At 31.9% G+C, this 15,273-nt stretch overlaps 1 protein-coding gene across 1 annotated transcript in view; it reads left to right on the plus strand.

Moving 5' to 3' along the window:
* The window catches only part of LOC127721093 (E3 ubiquitin-protein ligase rnf213-alpha-like), a 160,901-nt gene that overhangs the window by 57,307 nt on the left and 88,321 nt on the right, over window positions 1-15,273 (plus strand). The window contains exons 20-25 of the mRNA XM_052227777.1: window positions 903-1,025; window positions 3,291-3,411; window positions 4,295-4,533; window positions 9,255-9,337; window positions 11,840-11,973; window positions 12,947-13,039. Coding sequence (XP_052083737.1) covers window positions 903-1,025; window positions 3,291-3,411; window positions 4,295-4,533; window positions 9,255-9,337; window positions 11,840-11,973; window positions 12,947-13,039 — 793 coding nt within the window. The remainder of the gene's footprint in view (window positions 1-902; window positions 1,026-3,290; window positions 3,412-4,294; window positions 4,534-9,254; window positions 9,338-11,839; window positions 11,974-12,946; window positions 13,040-15,273) is intronic.

Below are 15,273 nucleotides of genomic sequence, written 5' to 3' on the forward strand. Positions count from 1 at the left end.
TGTTTTCACACCTTTCTCAGAAACTACTGAACAACATTGCTTCACATGTATTCAGCAGCTCATCAGTAATGAATTGTAATGTGTAAGCACTTTTGGGATACCTACTTAATGTTTTCCGATACTTTAAATTTTCCAATATGTCGAATGAAACTGAAACATTTTCATCAAAATTTTCTCAGAAACACCTGTTCAGAATTACTCAATTTCTGGTCAGCTGCTCAACACTGACAACAGTGATTAGTTGTAACATGTGATCATTTTATAGAATCTGTCAGATACCTTCTACCTGTTTGCTGATATTTTGAATTTTTTCAGTATGTTGATTGTTGATCAATGAACTTAAAATTTGAAACACTTTTCTCAGAAACTACTCAATAGAATGTATTCATATTTGGTCAGCAGCTCAATAGTAGTGAGTTGTAATGTAGGTGCACTGTTTGGATCTGTCAGTTACCTTCTTCCTGTTTTCTGATACTTTGAATTACAAGTAGGGTTATGCTTAGCACGCTAATTTATGCTTTCTTGCTATGTGATAACAAATGCATAGTATTGGGATGTTGAACGTATTTCATATTCAAGTTGTGGTCACATTAACTTGAAACTTAGTACACATATTTATAATGTTGTGAACTTTTAAAATGTATTCAAAATAATTTTTAACTTAGATTTTGTAGTTTTAATTGCGGAAATATGATCGTGGGAGTGGGCAATGGTTACTATGGACACATATTCTCCTTATTTTAGATCATGAGTTACAATAGCAAACTTAGTATTTCAAATTTCTGATGTTTTGTTTTGTTTACAATCATGTCACGTACAGTACATTTGTAAATATGGATTAGTCAGATATTTATATGATTCAGTTGTCCTTTTGAAATATACATGACTATATAATGTTAAAGGCAGGAGAAGATAGTGAAACTCTGTCAGGTGATGGGATTGGAAAATGCATATGATCCAGATGTAACCTATGAGCTGACCACAGATAATGTGAAAAAGATACTGGCAATACACATGAGATTCAGGTATGGCATTAGTTTAATGATAAGAGCCAAAAGCTATACAGCTTTGGAGAAATACATGTGTTTTCACGTAGGACTAACTTAAAAAATATTAAATATTAAAAAAAAATTCCAATGAAGCAAATGAATCATATTAGAAGTGCATGTAGAATTTAAAATTGATTTACTTTTTAGCTCACCTGGCCCTAAGGGCCAAGTGAGCTTTTCTCATCACTTGGCGTCCGTCGTCCTTCGTCGTTAGCTTTTACAAAAATCTTCTCCTCTGAAACCACTGGGCCAAATTTAACCAAACTTGGCCACAATCATCATTAGGGTATCTAGTTTAAAAAATGTGTCCGATGACCCCGCTAACCAACCAAGATGGCCGCCATGGCTAAAAATATAACATAGGGGTAAAATGTAGATTTTGGCTTATATCTCTGAAACCAAAGCATTGAGAGTAAATCTGACGTAATGGTAAAACTGATTATCAGGTCAAGATCTATCTGCCCTGAAATTTTCAGACAAATCTGACAACCCATTGCCCCTGAATTGGTAATTCTAAGGAAATTTTGCAGTTTTTGGTTATTATCTTGAATATTATTATAGATAGAGATAAACTGTAAACAGCAATAATGTTCAGCAAAGTAAGATCTACAAATAAGTCGACATGACCAAAATTGTCAGTCGACCCCTTTAGGAGTTATTGCCCTTTATAGTCAATTTTTAACAATTTTCGTAAATTTTTGTAATCTTTTTTCAAAAATCTTCTTCTCAGAAACTACTGAGACAAATTTAACCATACTTGGCCATAATCATTATTAGGGTATCTAGTTTAAAAAATTTGTCCGATGGCCCCGCCTTCCAACCATCATGGCCGACATGGTTAAAAATAGAACATAGGGGTAAAATGCTTTTTTGGTTTATATCTCTGAAACTAAAGCATTTAGAGCAAATCTGACAGGTGGCAAAAATGTTCATCAGATTTAGATTTATCTGCCCTGAAATTTTCAGACGAATCCGACAACCCGTTGTTGGGTTGCTGCCCCTGAGTTAGTAATTTTACAGAAATTTTGCAGTTTTTATGCCCCTGCTGTAGCAGTGGGGGCATTAAGTTTTACCCTTGTCTGTCTGTACGTACGTCCGTCCCTACGTCCCAAAATTGGTCTCCGTTCTCTAACTTGAGTTTGCCTCAACCAAATGTTATGAAACTTATACACAATGCTTATTACCTCAAAACACAGATCAAGTTTGAATTTTGGTGGCGTCACTTTAACCGTTCTAGAGTTATGCCCCTTTATAAATGGAAAAATTGCAAAATTTTTAGTTTCTGTTCTCTAACTTAAGTTTGCCTCAACCAAATGTAATGAAACTTATACACAATGCTTATTATCACAAAACACAGATCAAGTTTGAATTTTGGTGGCGTCACTTTAACTGTTCTAGAGTTATTTGTTATTATCTTAGATATCATTATAATATCTAATATCTAATACTATTAATTATGATTTTAACCTTATTTTACATGATTTCCAAAGCATCAGTAAATACAGGTGAGCGACACAGGCTTTTGAGAGCCTCTAGTTACTTTTGATAAAACAGCTTTTTTAACTTGTTTCACATGCAGTCTTACATCTATTTGTGTTTCTTTAGGTTTACTTTGTAGCCAGTTTTAGGCAGGCAGTCTATTATAAGTGATGGGGATGCCTGTTTATTTGTCTTTTAGTCCCACTTTTGTACTGGCACTTGATACTGAAAATTATGACAGAATTTTGTATCTTCAACAAAAACTTGGTCTTATACTGTTCTTTTGCATCTCCTATTTCATTTCCTCAACCAAATCATTTTGTTGAATTCCTTTGGCATGATGTACTTTGTCACATCTGCACACTACGAAAACATTTGTATTAGCTTTTCCTCCTAATAGCACCTAATCAGATTTGATGAAACTTTCTTAAAATTTGAACCTTATGATGCCATTGTGCACCACTTATTTTGTTATTTTATCAGATTTATTTTTTTCGAGGAAGTTCATGAACTTTGCCATTGCTTTGTTTGGGTAACCCATTTTTTATCCACAACTCCTGCTAAACCCCTTATTAAAATGTTTTGAAATCTACACAGAATTTTCATAATAAAATGTCATTGTGCACCTCCTATTTTGTTTTTTTTATCAGAATTATTTTTGGGGTTTGCCTTTGTCATTGACTTTTGTCATTGCTTTATCTGGGGTTGGGGGTTTATTTTGTAAGCTTTGCTCACAATATCACTAGTGTGTTCTTCTTTCAGGTGTGACATTCCAGTGATCATCATGGGAGAAACAGGTTGTGGAAAAACTCGCCTAGTAAAGTATATGTGTTCTCTTCAACAACCTCCGGGAGTAGATGTTCAAAATATGATTTTGATGAAGGTTTGTGTTTTATGACAATAAACACTATTATGATGTTTGTTTTAAAAAGAATAAGGTCTTTTGGTGTGTATAAAACACAGTCATGCATAGTACGCACCCCTTCTTTGGTCCCTTGCAACTTAAAAAAAAGTTATTTCTTATGCTCAACATGCTGGAACTTTCTGGAAAAATCCCAGCGTGAAATACGGTAAAATGCGTCCATTGAAAAGAGATTAGTTTTTTCTAGTCCCTTGTTGATTATAGTATGAAGAAAAAAATATTTTCGCAGAATAAATAATTAAGCAAAGGATGTTTGATTTTTTATTGTTTCCACGGATGTGTTTGATTGAGAGCAACAGGAAGTTTTTTAAATGCAAATTGCAGTTGATCAATCTTGTACGGAAAACAGAACCATTACAAATATTCTGTAATACTATGAATAAATAAATTGTAATATTTATGTTGATGATATGTGCTGAAATAAATATTAATCTCTGCTAATTTTATTTATTGTTTGTTAGTACTCATTGAAACGTTTAATATGGATTATCACACTCTTACATGATAGGGCCAGGTTGCTGAAAGTGTTGTAAAACAAACAAACGATGGAATAAAGTCAGTTTAAAATATAGTCATTTGATTGATTTTTATACGACTGTATTGAAAGACCACACGTATAATGATTTACAGTTGTCCGTCTGTTCGTCTGTCTGTCTGTCTGTTGTCAACACTTCGGACAATAGCTCAAAAATGCTTTCACCAATTTTCATGAAACTTGGGTGAATTGTTTATATCTATTGACGTAAACAAATAATTTCTTTTATGATATGTCATCATCTACACATTGTCAAATAACCAGATGAACGAAATTATGGAATAAACAATCCAAACTATTTTATTATAGGTGCATGGTGGAACTACAGGTTTGGATATAATCAGAAAGGTAAAACAAGCAGAAGACATAGCAAGAAAGAATTCTAATCAATACGATAACATGGACACAGTGCTTTTCTTTGATGAAGCAAACACTACAGAAGCTATTGGGTTCATAAAAGAAATAATGTGTGACAAAACCTTAGATGGAAATCCAGTGCAATTACATAAAAGATTGAAAATAGTTGCTGCATGCAACCCTTACAAGAAGTATGTTTCATGATAATGATACATGAATATTTAAAAATCATAGTCATTTTGTAATTCAAATTGTTATTTAATGTCATATTAAAAGGTTCATATTTAATTATACATATGCTCTGGTACTATGTGTATGTTCCTGACCATATGAGTATTTGGACCATATGCGTATTTTTCAAATAAATTCTAGTTATGTTCGCAGGAGCACACAGCTCATTCACCTAACTCAAACCGGCACGAGTAACTAACTGAATTCCTTTATCTTTACATATTGTCTGAATCTTGGTGTATCTGTTATCTTGCCTTCTCTAGATTCAATTTAGAGCATTTTACCTTGTCGACTTTTTCGTCCGAAAGTGTATCCGCAGGCGTTTTGAGCATGTATTTTTTTTCTTTTTTCTAAGCGTTGAATTATTATAACAGAGAAAAAAGCAATTCTTCTTATCTCAATGTATTTTCATTTAATTATTGGGTTCTTTCTCCTATTCATATGACTTTTCTGTTATTGTAAGATCATATAAAGTGGAGCAAGAATAGATCAGATAACTAAAAACAATTTGAAATATTTAAGGAATTTTAATTTAAATAAAAACCCTAAAATAAATGTTTAACAAGAAAAGAAAGAGGGTTTAGTGACCAAAGTTCCTGTGAGTTAAGCAATTGACTCCTTGTTAAACCGTTCATTTAGATATTTCTTGTAATTTTTGTAGGTCGACACATTGTGTTTCGTACAAATTTAAGGACAAATCAATAATGACCATGTAAACATAATTTTACTATAATTCTTACTTGTAAATAGAATTCACTTTATTTCAGTAATCATGTAACAACGATTGCAATATGATTAAATAAAGAAAAATTTCGTTTTTAGAAACTCTTAATTTATGGGACACTTTTTCAACATTCATCGTGTCAATTAGCCGGACCATACATGTATGGTCGGACCATATGAGTATATAAGCAGATGGTCATGACCATACGCGTATGGTCCAAATACTCATATAGTCCGGAACATGTACACCTTTGCTAAATTCACAATTACACAATAGTAAATTCAATTAATGATGAAATTCCCTAGAAACAGATTTTGAACAATTTTTGTCCTGCCTGCGACGGCAGCGTTGTCAGCCTCAACAATTGTTAAGTTTTCTGCTTGAATTAGTTGGATAGGAACTTCTTGTGATAGGTCAATGATGTTTTCTATAAAGATGAATTGCTATAATTGCATATCAGTTTAATGACTATTTCAAGGCCCTGCTCCCTAGGTCATGGTCCAGCGACTTTGAATTTTTGCAATGTTGCTGTCCATCAGATTGTCTTTTTTGAATTTTCTACAAACAGGTGAGACATTTCTCTTTGTCAACAGTTTATTGCATTATGGTCAGTTTCTCAGATGCTATAAGCAATAGGCAGGCTATATTGGTGTATGGTAGGATTTTAAGATGTACATGTCTGTCTGATAGGGTTCATCTGACCTTGACCTCATTTACATCATTGATAATGTTAAGTTTATATGATACTTGTAGTAAAATCTTCATATTACAGATTGATATAAGTTCAATGATGATAAGTAGGGTAGGCGATACATTTCTGCATATGCATTCTTGTGTCTCAAAGTCTATATATAACTTATATAACACATGAGCTGAAGTTATTAAACAAATTTTCAAAATTAAGGTGTGATTTATGATTAATCATCAAATTCAGATTTCTTGAAAAAGTAAATTTTCATCAGACTATCTAAATCTATTCTTAGATTATAAAAAAATCTATTGTATTTTTAGTGGCCATGAATACAGATTCTTACACTCTTACATTAGTACCAGTGAATTATCACATTTATCAAATCGAGATAGTTAAAATTCAATACTTTAACAATCGAGATTGGATAAATCCAATAATCCACAAGTAACTATTTAAGAATCTGTTTCTAATGATAATTGAATAAATTTTCATTTTTTGAAAATGAAAATCCCCTTTGAGTGCCTTCCACATTCCAGATTTGTACGTCATACAATATAAAGTTGTCAATTTCTCTAACACCTGTTAGCACATTTCGATTCATCCAGAGAGCTGCTAAATGTTATGAACTTTTAACTTAGCCAATCACCTACTGAGATCAACTACACGTTGATTAATAGTAAATATTTTTTTTCAAATTCTTCTTTTCAATTCATGTGTTCTGCTAGCTAAAACGAGTAAAATGGCCTTTTATTTTTGAAAATTGGTTGGGTAATAAATATTTTATGAAGGTTAGCAGTTGACACTGAAACGCGACAAAAACTGATTTATAGAAAAGTGTCAAGTCAAAGTATACAATCTCATTTCTACCTCAATTTTTGGTTAAATTTTAAAAACTTTACCTCATGTTTCTCATTTTTAATGTTTAAAATCTAAATAAGATATCTGAAGTACAAAATTGTTCAAAATTTAGCAATTTTAAGCATAAAAATGTCAATTTTTATGTGTATTGCATACCAAAGTCGTGTTTAAGAAACTTGGAAATAGAGAACCAATTTCTAACAGCGGAAAGAACTATTCATTTAATTTATGCCAAAATGTAACATGAAACCTTGATAAATATAATAATTTGATATATTCGCAAGAAAAAATACAAAGGGTTCAATACTTAGGCTTCTACATACAGTGAAATTTTTCAGTAGCAAGGGTTAAGACAATAGAGTACAAATGTAAGCTTTGTGTCAAAATGTTTAGTTTTAATTGCTAAGGACTGTAAACAATAAAATTGACATGTATTGTCATTCTAAAACACTTTATCCCCTCAGAAATGGATTAAGAATCTAAATATCAATAGATTTGTGGTATGAAAAGTCTTAAATTATGCAATTCTGAGCTTTGTATTAAAGTACGTATGCCATAAGGTAGCAATATACAGTTAGGAAAAAAAAATAAAATTTACCCTCATAAATTTTACCCCTTTTCCTTGCTTTCTTACAAATTAAGCTTACTGTTTGTGTCATGTATGTGCATATGTATGTAATCAGTATCTTCCATAGATTTCATATCCAGGAGTTAAAATGGTTAAATATAATTTCTTTTTGGTGTATCCATGGCAACAATCTGTATTTATTTGCGATAAAATATTGCATAAAGGGGGGTAAAGATGTCACATATTTCCTCAAAATTTTGCCAAAATTAAGATTTCAATACCTTGGAGTGATACCTTTTCTGAAACTGTTTAAATATATCTATCAAGAGATCAAATAAAAATCATAAGTCTTTCATCTCATTTTTTTGTAAAATTGCATCAAAAAGTTTGTGTGAAAAAAAGTGTTTGTAAACATTATAATAATTTCTGGACCTATGGCCGTTCTGGCTATGAAAATATGAACAGTCAAACAGAAAATAGCCCGTAAAAACACGTAAACAATAGTCTTGTTGTTTTTATAAACCCACTTTGAAGGCTAATTTAGTCATCAGCTGTCTAAAAATGAATTTTATTGCACAATAATAATTGAAAAATCCATAGGGGCCAGAATGCGAAACCACACTCCTAACTGTGTATTGCTACATGAAATGTTTTTAAGCAATGGGTCCAGAAAGAGTTTAATTGCCAAAGAATTGGATAAAATTTATAACAGAAGAGTTACAGTTGTAATATTGTACTTATATGTAATATAAGTACTGTTTATACTAACAGTCATTCCAGCTTACACTTAATAATTAATGTGATAATAAAGATGCTGACATTCTGGATACATTTAATCAACATACACAGACCACTTGTTATACAGCTGTTTCCATCTGAGTTTTTGGACCTTGATGGAATTTTATCACTGGTTATTTCTAAAATTTCATTCATCCCCAAGCATTTTGGGGACAAATTTTATCAAATTTATTCCAGCGCCAGTTTGATAGACCCCTGCTACTCTACTAGCACATGGGCTATCCCCATGCAGACCTTGCATACCCATGCTGCAGATGAGACGCCTAGTCTCATCACCAAAGTGGAGAACCCTCGCTTCACATTCCCCGGCTGGCGTATTGTCGGGCAGGCAGGTTCTTCCTCACACTGGATGTTGCAAGCTGACTTGCTCAGGCAGGAACTCAAAAATTGTCTTGTATGCTGAGTGTTTCCCTTTTTGCTGAGACTATGTTTTTGGTTTACACACAGATACCCCTTTGTTACATTTGGTATTGTTTTTCGGAGTTGGTATTTGTCAATTACAAGGATGAGATTTGGACTTTAATTGAGATTTGCTCTATTAGGAGAGTTTTACTTTAAATAAGTGTGGGTTGTCAGGACTTGCTCATCAATACAAACAGAACATAATTTTACCTGAAAAGTTACATCAGTTAAAATATAGGTTGATGTGATCATTAAACATTTCATCTTATCAATGAAAGGCTTGCATATTGATATCTTGATCTTTTGGAAAAGGTAAATAAAAATGTCTCTTGAAATTTAGTAAGCCTTCCACTGGTGACCTGGAATGTTTTGATCACTGACACTATAGGCATAAACAATGAGTATTTGCAGACCACTCTAACAACTATACAAGAATAAGACAACCTCACACTAAAAGTACAGAAACAATATTTCACTTTATGATGCATGAGACTCAATAAATATACAACATTAGACTGGAGAAAAAATAAAAATATGAGACTACAGAAAAATATTACAATACGAGACAACAGAATACAAACTTGGTTTGTTTGTATAAATTTTGGTTTAGATAAAGGTGATATATACTTTTTTATTTCAGGCATTCTCCAGAATTGATCAAAAGGCTGGAACAAGCAGGTCTAGGTTACCATGTTGACACCAATGCAACTACAGACAAATTAGGTAGATTCTGGCTAGATTATTTAATTGGATCAACTGACTCACTTTATTCTAAAATTAGCTCAAAATTTAAATGTTACATTATAAACTTCATTCTTATATTCAAATTATGTGGAAAAATATTTTTCTGCATTAGATGCTGCTTGTTTTATCACAAAGTCTTCACTAATGGGGAAATGAATGTGTTATTCCTGCTATCTCTATCCAGGTAAAATATTGGGATACAATAGACATTACTTGCAAAAAAAAATATTATGACTGACTTACGGATAAATGAATGATATAACATATGAATTATATGTAAATGAAACAGCAATCCAAAAAGAATGAAAACCACAAAATACATCTTCAGGTCAACATACATTTTTAATTGAAATTGGGAAAATTTTTGTGTGCAGAGGATATCTTTTGAACCATATTTCCAACCTTCATCAAAACTAGCTTGAAAATTCTCCATGGACATAAAGATCCCTATTGGTTTTTGGGTCAGTATCAGAGCTCCAGATAAGAATTCACAAATTGGGGTTTTTACCCACCATTTTTTTATGTAATTGGGTGATAAAGTTTTTTAATTGCATTATTAATTCCAATTCACCCTTCAAGCAAATATCAAATTGGGTTTTTCACCACCAAGCTCATTAATGTATTGGGTTTTTTCATCAACACAATATTGAATATTTAGGCATGTTATAATCACATTATATCAACCCCAGATGTGTTTCAATCTTAAATGTGTTTCTTTCTTTGTATATGTGCTTAGCTGTTTTATTTGGTTTATTCACTGACAAGCAATTGTACGTTTAATTTGTGTCCCGTTTTAAACGTTCTGTCAGTTTTGTATTTTCTCAAAACTTATGTAAACTGCAGCTTGTGTCACTAGTTGGACAGTAACTAATTGCCTTTCTAGATCCTATATGATCACCCTACAGTTTATAGTTGGGGTAGGTGTGGCTAAGTGTTTAGATTTTTATGTAATATATGTGAAATTTAGGTGCTGTAAGAAAGTTTTACCAGTCCTTTCACCTATTTGCCAGATCTACTTTTTAATAAAAATAAAAAGTAGTTCCCCGATTTAAGATATACCCCAAAACCTTGAGATTTATAGGGTGGTTTAATGATGGAGACCACATTCAACTTAAATTTACAAATAATTCTGCAACATCAAGTAAATAAATGACAATGTTATACTGCACTTGCCAATAAGACAACTATCTTAAGCATCCAGAACAATTAGACCAAAACAAAGAAAGTTTCAAGCTGCATAATTTGACGTAAAAAACTGATATGTGTATTCATTCATCAACTAAAATGAAAAAAAATAATATATAAACTGTTTTTGTTTAATTCAATTTACATAAATCTGGGTTAAGTTGTCCCTTATCAGAACTTTTGGTTTCCAATGCTTTCCAACTACATATCATGTCATAATTGATTTGGCCTTTCACTTTTTCTAACTGATTTCGTTCATGCGTTTTTGACGAAACCCCGTGTTTATCATTCTATAGCAATGTTCTCATACCTTCAAACACGCCCATGCATTCAAAGGACACTTCCTAAAATCACTAGCTGAGTCTTGTTATCATCATAACTTTCCCTCAGCTATCAAAAAGAAGCCGAAAACATTTTTCTATTCAATATTTTTATCGGACATTTACTTTCGTTTTAATTCATTGTATGTTATGATAAATCCCGAGCAATTCGAAAAAATATGACAGCATGTCACAGGCTAATTGGATAAACGCGGAGAAGATCGAAATGTTTTCATAAACATGTGTACCTTTTGAACAATGGAAAATCCCAACAGGGACCCATTACAGCTACTTGATGCAGGGCTCTATTTTAAGAACGAAAGGACATTTCCAATTATAAATATTAAAAAAATAGATTTACGCGACGACTGTAATCAGATAAGGGTAAATAACGCAAACGATAGCGAATAAAAGCGTTAAGAACTTATGGATTTGTTATATAATTGGGTTTTCCTTTGAACTAATTGGGTTATTGAACCCTGCAATGGGCAATTGCATTGGGTTTTTAATTATTTGTATTGAGTGATCACGCAAATACGCAGCTTATCTGGAGCTCTGCAGTATATTAAAGGTGAAGGTCACAGTATCTGAATTTATTTGAAAAGATTCAATTGAAGGCCATTACATTGGAGGTAGGAGCCAGGAATTAATGTTTGATATGATAAATCTTTGAATTCTTTCTCATAAGACAGTGTCTTAATTGCATCCACCTATACAAATTCCTGAACAGTTAAAATCATTTGAATGCCTAGAAAAGGTAATAATGATACTTGATATGCTTTGTTCCTACATTTTGAAAATAATTAATTAACATCATTAGTTCCCTAATTTGAATTAGAAATTCAGCAGTAGTAGTAATATCCTGTAATAGCAAACAGTATTGATCGTTTTTGAATAATTTAAAAAATTTATATTAAAAACTATTAAACTTTAAACTTAACACTTTTGTATCAGATATTTATACTGAAATTTTCAGGTCAAGTGCCAATGAGAAATCTTGTCTACAGAGTCCAGCCATTACCTCAGAGCTTGCTGCCTTTAGTTTGGGACTTTGGTCAGTTAGATACTAATGTAGAACAAATGTATATCAAACAGATGGTTCTCAGATATGTAAGTATAATGTATGTTAATATAAAGCTAATCTACTTTGGCGTTTACGCTTAGAATATGACTGGATGGCTGTAAAACATCTATTCCTGAATAAATGTTGATGTTGCTATATGATTTTTGATCCAGCCACGCTGGATCTATGTGATCATTCTGATACTCTGGATTTTAAGATGGTGCAGAAGTTGAAGATATATAGAACTATTGATGTGTTTTATGAATTTGCTTAAAGTTTATACACCATTTTAATCATCTACTGCCAACTTTTGACATGTTGATTGAGTGGTGGAAAAAGTATAACAAATATACTGGACTACAAGATAAAAAAAGGGAAAGTCCTTAAAAACAGACAAAATCAAACGTCAAACAGCTACTTTATTATAGATATACACTTGCATATAGTTCCTTTGTAAATCAAAATTTATACCCATGTACTATTTCTGAATTAATGTGAAAAGAAAATATATCAAATTTTAAGAAGTTGATAACTATTATGAAATTATTTTATCAGTGTCTTATGCTTCTGTAATTAATTGAATAAACCTTGGTACAAGATGTGTATTGATATTGGAGTGGATTACCACACTTTTTTCAAATTCTTTTATTCAAATTCTTTCCTAAGACAAGTAAGAGAACTGATATAATACAAAAGAATTAAAATTTATAGTAAGAATATGGAAATAAAGAAAAAAAACATTCATCTTCAATGTCATATAGTTTTTATTAAAAACCCATAAATGATCTTAAGATGGGTTAGAAAAATAGAATACATCTGATTGAACATAGTGATACTTGAAAATGAAACCATTTCCATTTAAAATAAGGGAAACAAGCTTGTTTTATGAACTGAAAAAAATAATGAATATTTGCTGAAACTTAATGCAACAGTGATATATCAAGTTCTTTTTTGTTCATCATGATACCCGAGAATATAATTTGAAATTTTTATGCACACATAATAATTTATTAATTTCAGGTATATAACAACAATCTGCCAAGATTACAAGGATTAGAGACAGTGGTTAGCAAAATACTTACAGCATCACAAAGTTTCATGAGAAGTCAAAAGGTAACAGTTTCTTTCTCTGTGTGAGCCTCCTATAGCCTCACTTGTGTTTTTGTCCCCCAAGTAACGTGTTGCAGGAGACATGGAAATGCTGGGCGTCTGTCCATCCGTCCGGTCTTGTTAGCGCTCTCACATGTACAATTCTTGCCAGATTTTTATGAAACATATCATAGGTTTATATCAGCAATGTCTTGGACAAGTTCGAAAATAAGTGCCAATCAATTATTTTAAAAAGAGTTATGCCTCTTTGACAATTTAATTTTATGGAAAATTGCATCGTTAGCGCTCTCATGTGTACAATTCTTGCCAGAATTTTATGAAACTTATGTCATAGGTTTATATCAGCAATGTCTTGGACGAGTTCGAAAATCAGTGCAGATCAATTATTTTTAAAAGAGTTATATCCCTTGGAAAATAAATTATGTGGAGAATTGCATGGTTAGCGCTCTCATATGTATAATTCTTGCCAGAATTCAGTGCTGATCAATAATTTTTAAAAGAGTTATGCCCATTGAAAATATTGATGATATGGAAAATTCCAATGTTATCGCTCTCATGTGTTCAATTCTTGCCAGAATTTTATGAAACTTATATCATAGGTTTATATCAGCAATGTCTCAAACACAGTAGAATAAGAGTTCTGATCAAATATTTTTAACGAGTTATGCCCCTTGGAAATATAAATCATAATGGAAATCACATTGCTTTTCTCTGAAGCCTTCATTTTTCTTAAGATATTATATATTCAGTTGCATTAAAACAGTTGTGTCAAATGACCATGTAGTCCTACAGATCCATCTGCATGAAAGGGGTGCAATTAATAATATATAGTGTGTTTTGAAAACAAAAAACAATTTTATTGATAATTGATACCGGTTTCAGCAGGAAGAGTATATGGAATGTTCCTTGTGTAGAAATTCTACTGATGACCTTCTGAAATGTAAACAAGAATCTGTGTTCATAGAAAACAATGTTAATGCCCCTCTCACACTATTTTCCTAAATTCAATGAACTGTGAAATCAGGGTCTAAACCATATTTTGCCATACCATTTTAAATGTTCACATCATACTGAACATATATTCAAGTCAAAGTGTCCACAATGTAATGGTAAACTAACTTAACCAAAAACTTTTAACCTGATATGGAACAGATGAACGAACAGAAGGGCAAATGCACAGACCTAAAAACATAATACTCCTGACTATTGTAGGCAAGGCATGAAAAATCCTATACAGGGTAAAAAGTATATTTTTTAACCATAAGAGAAATACATCGACATTAAAGACAACAACACTAATAAATTACTGCAAAGTAATAGTTTTAATGGCCGACATGTTTCACTAGCAAGCGTGGCGTCTTTAGGACAAGTATTTATATGAAATAAAACAGTAAAGTACAAATTTTGCCCTTAACCCGAAGTTATGTTACAATAATGGTTGTTAGGACAATGTTATCGATAGAAATAGAAAGTGAAAGTGAAAAAAATAGTTAAGATGAATGGAAAGTGAAAGTAAGTCAATAAAGTTATAAACAGTGGTTGGCTGCTATTCACACAATTCTGTATCCAGTTCAATTGGAGGTTCCTAGTGGTATTGTTATAGAGATGATGAAAGTGGATGATAAAATGTTCGGTTTAATTTCCCAAATTGACAACACCTCACTGGTAATTCCATACCAAGAGAAATAAATAAATGCCATAAAGTACAATTAGGTTGTTTGGTTCTAGTGTACCATTTAGTTTTAGAGGAAGGATAAAGAACAATTAACTTTATCCAATTACATGTAGTTCATGGTGCTGTTATTGTTTTACTGGATTTCTGGTTCCCGTCTCAAAACAGAAGCATACCGGTAGCCTTTACAGTGAATTTTTAATGAGAAACAAAGTAGTAATTCATAATTGCTTCAAAATTTGTTCCAGTTTAAAAATGAATTGTTCAATGGCTTCATAATTTTTATATCTAATCTAAATCGTTAGTATTGCTATTTAAAAACTGTACAAACATCATTTGTCATTGAGCAGATAACCATTTTCCCCTTTGGTCCGATGAATCTTTGAACCATTTCTAGAATGGTAATCTAATCAATGTTGCTTTGTGGATAGGAAGAGATGCCAAACGCCAACATTTATGCCTTGTACCATTTTAGTAAAAGAAATAGAAAATGGCAGAAAGTTTGGAAGAAAATATTTAGAACTCTTTTTAGCATTCATCAAAGTATGTTTTCACAGAAATTTTA

Source organism: Mytilus californianus, unplaced genomic scaffold (assembly GCF_021869535.1).
Source record: "Mytilus californianus isolate M0D057914Y unplaced genomic scaffold, xbMytCali1.0.p SCAF_1, whole genome shotgun sequence".
Taxonomy (NCBI): domain Eukaryota; kingdom Metazoa; phylum Mollusca; class Bivalvia; order Mytilida; family Mytilidae; genus Mytilus; species Mytilus californianus.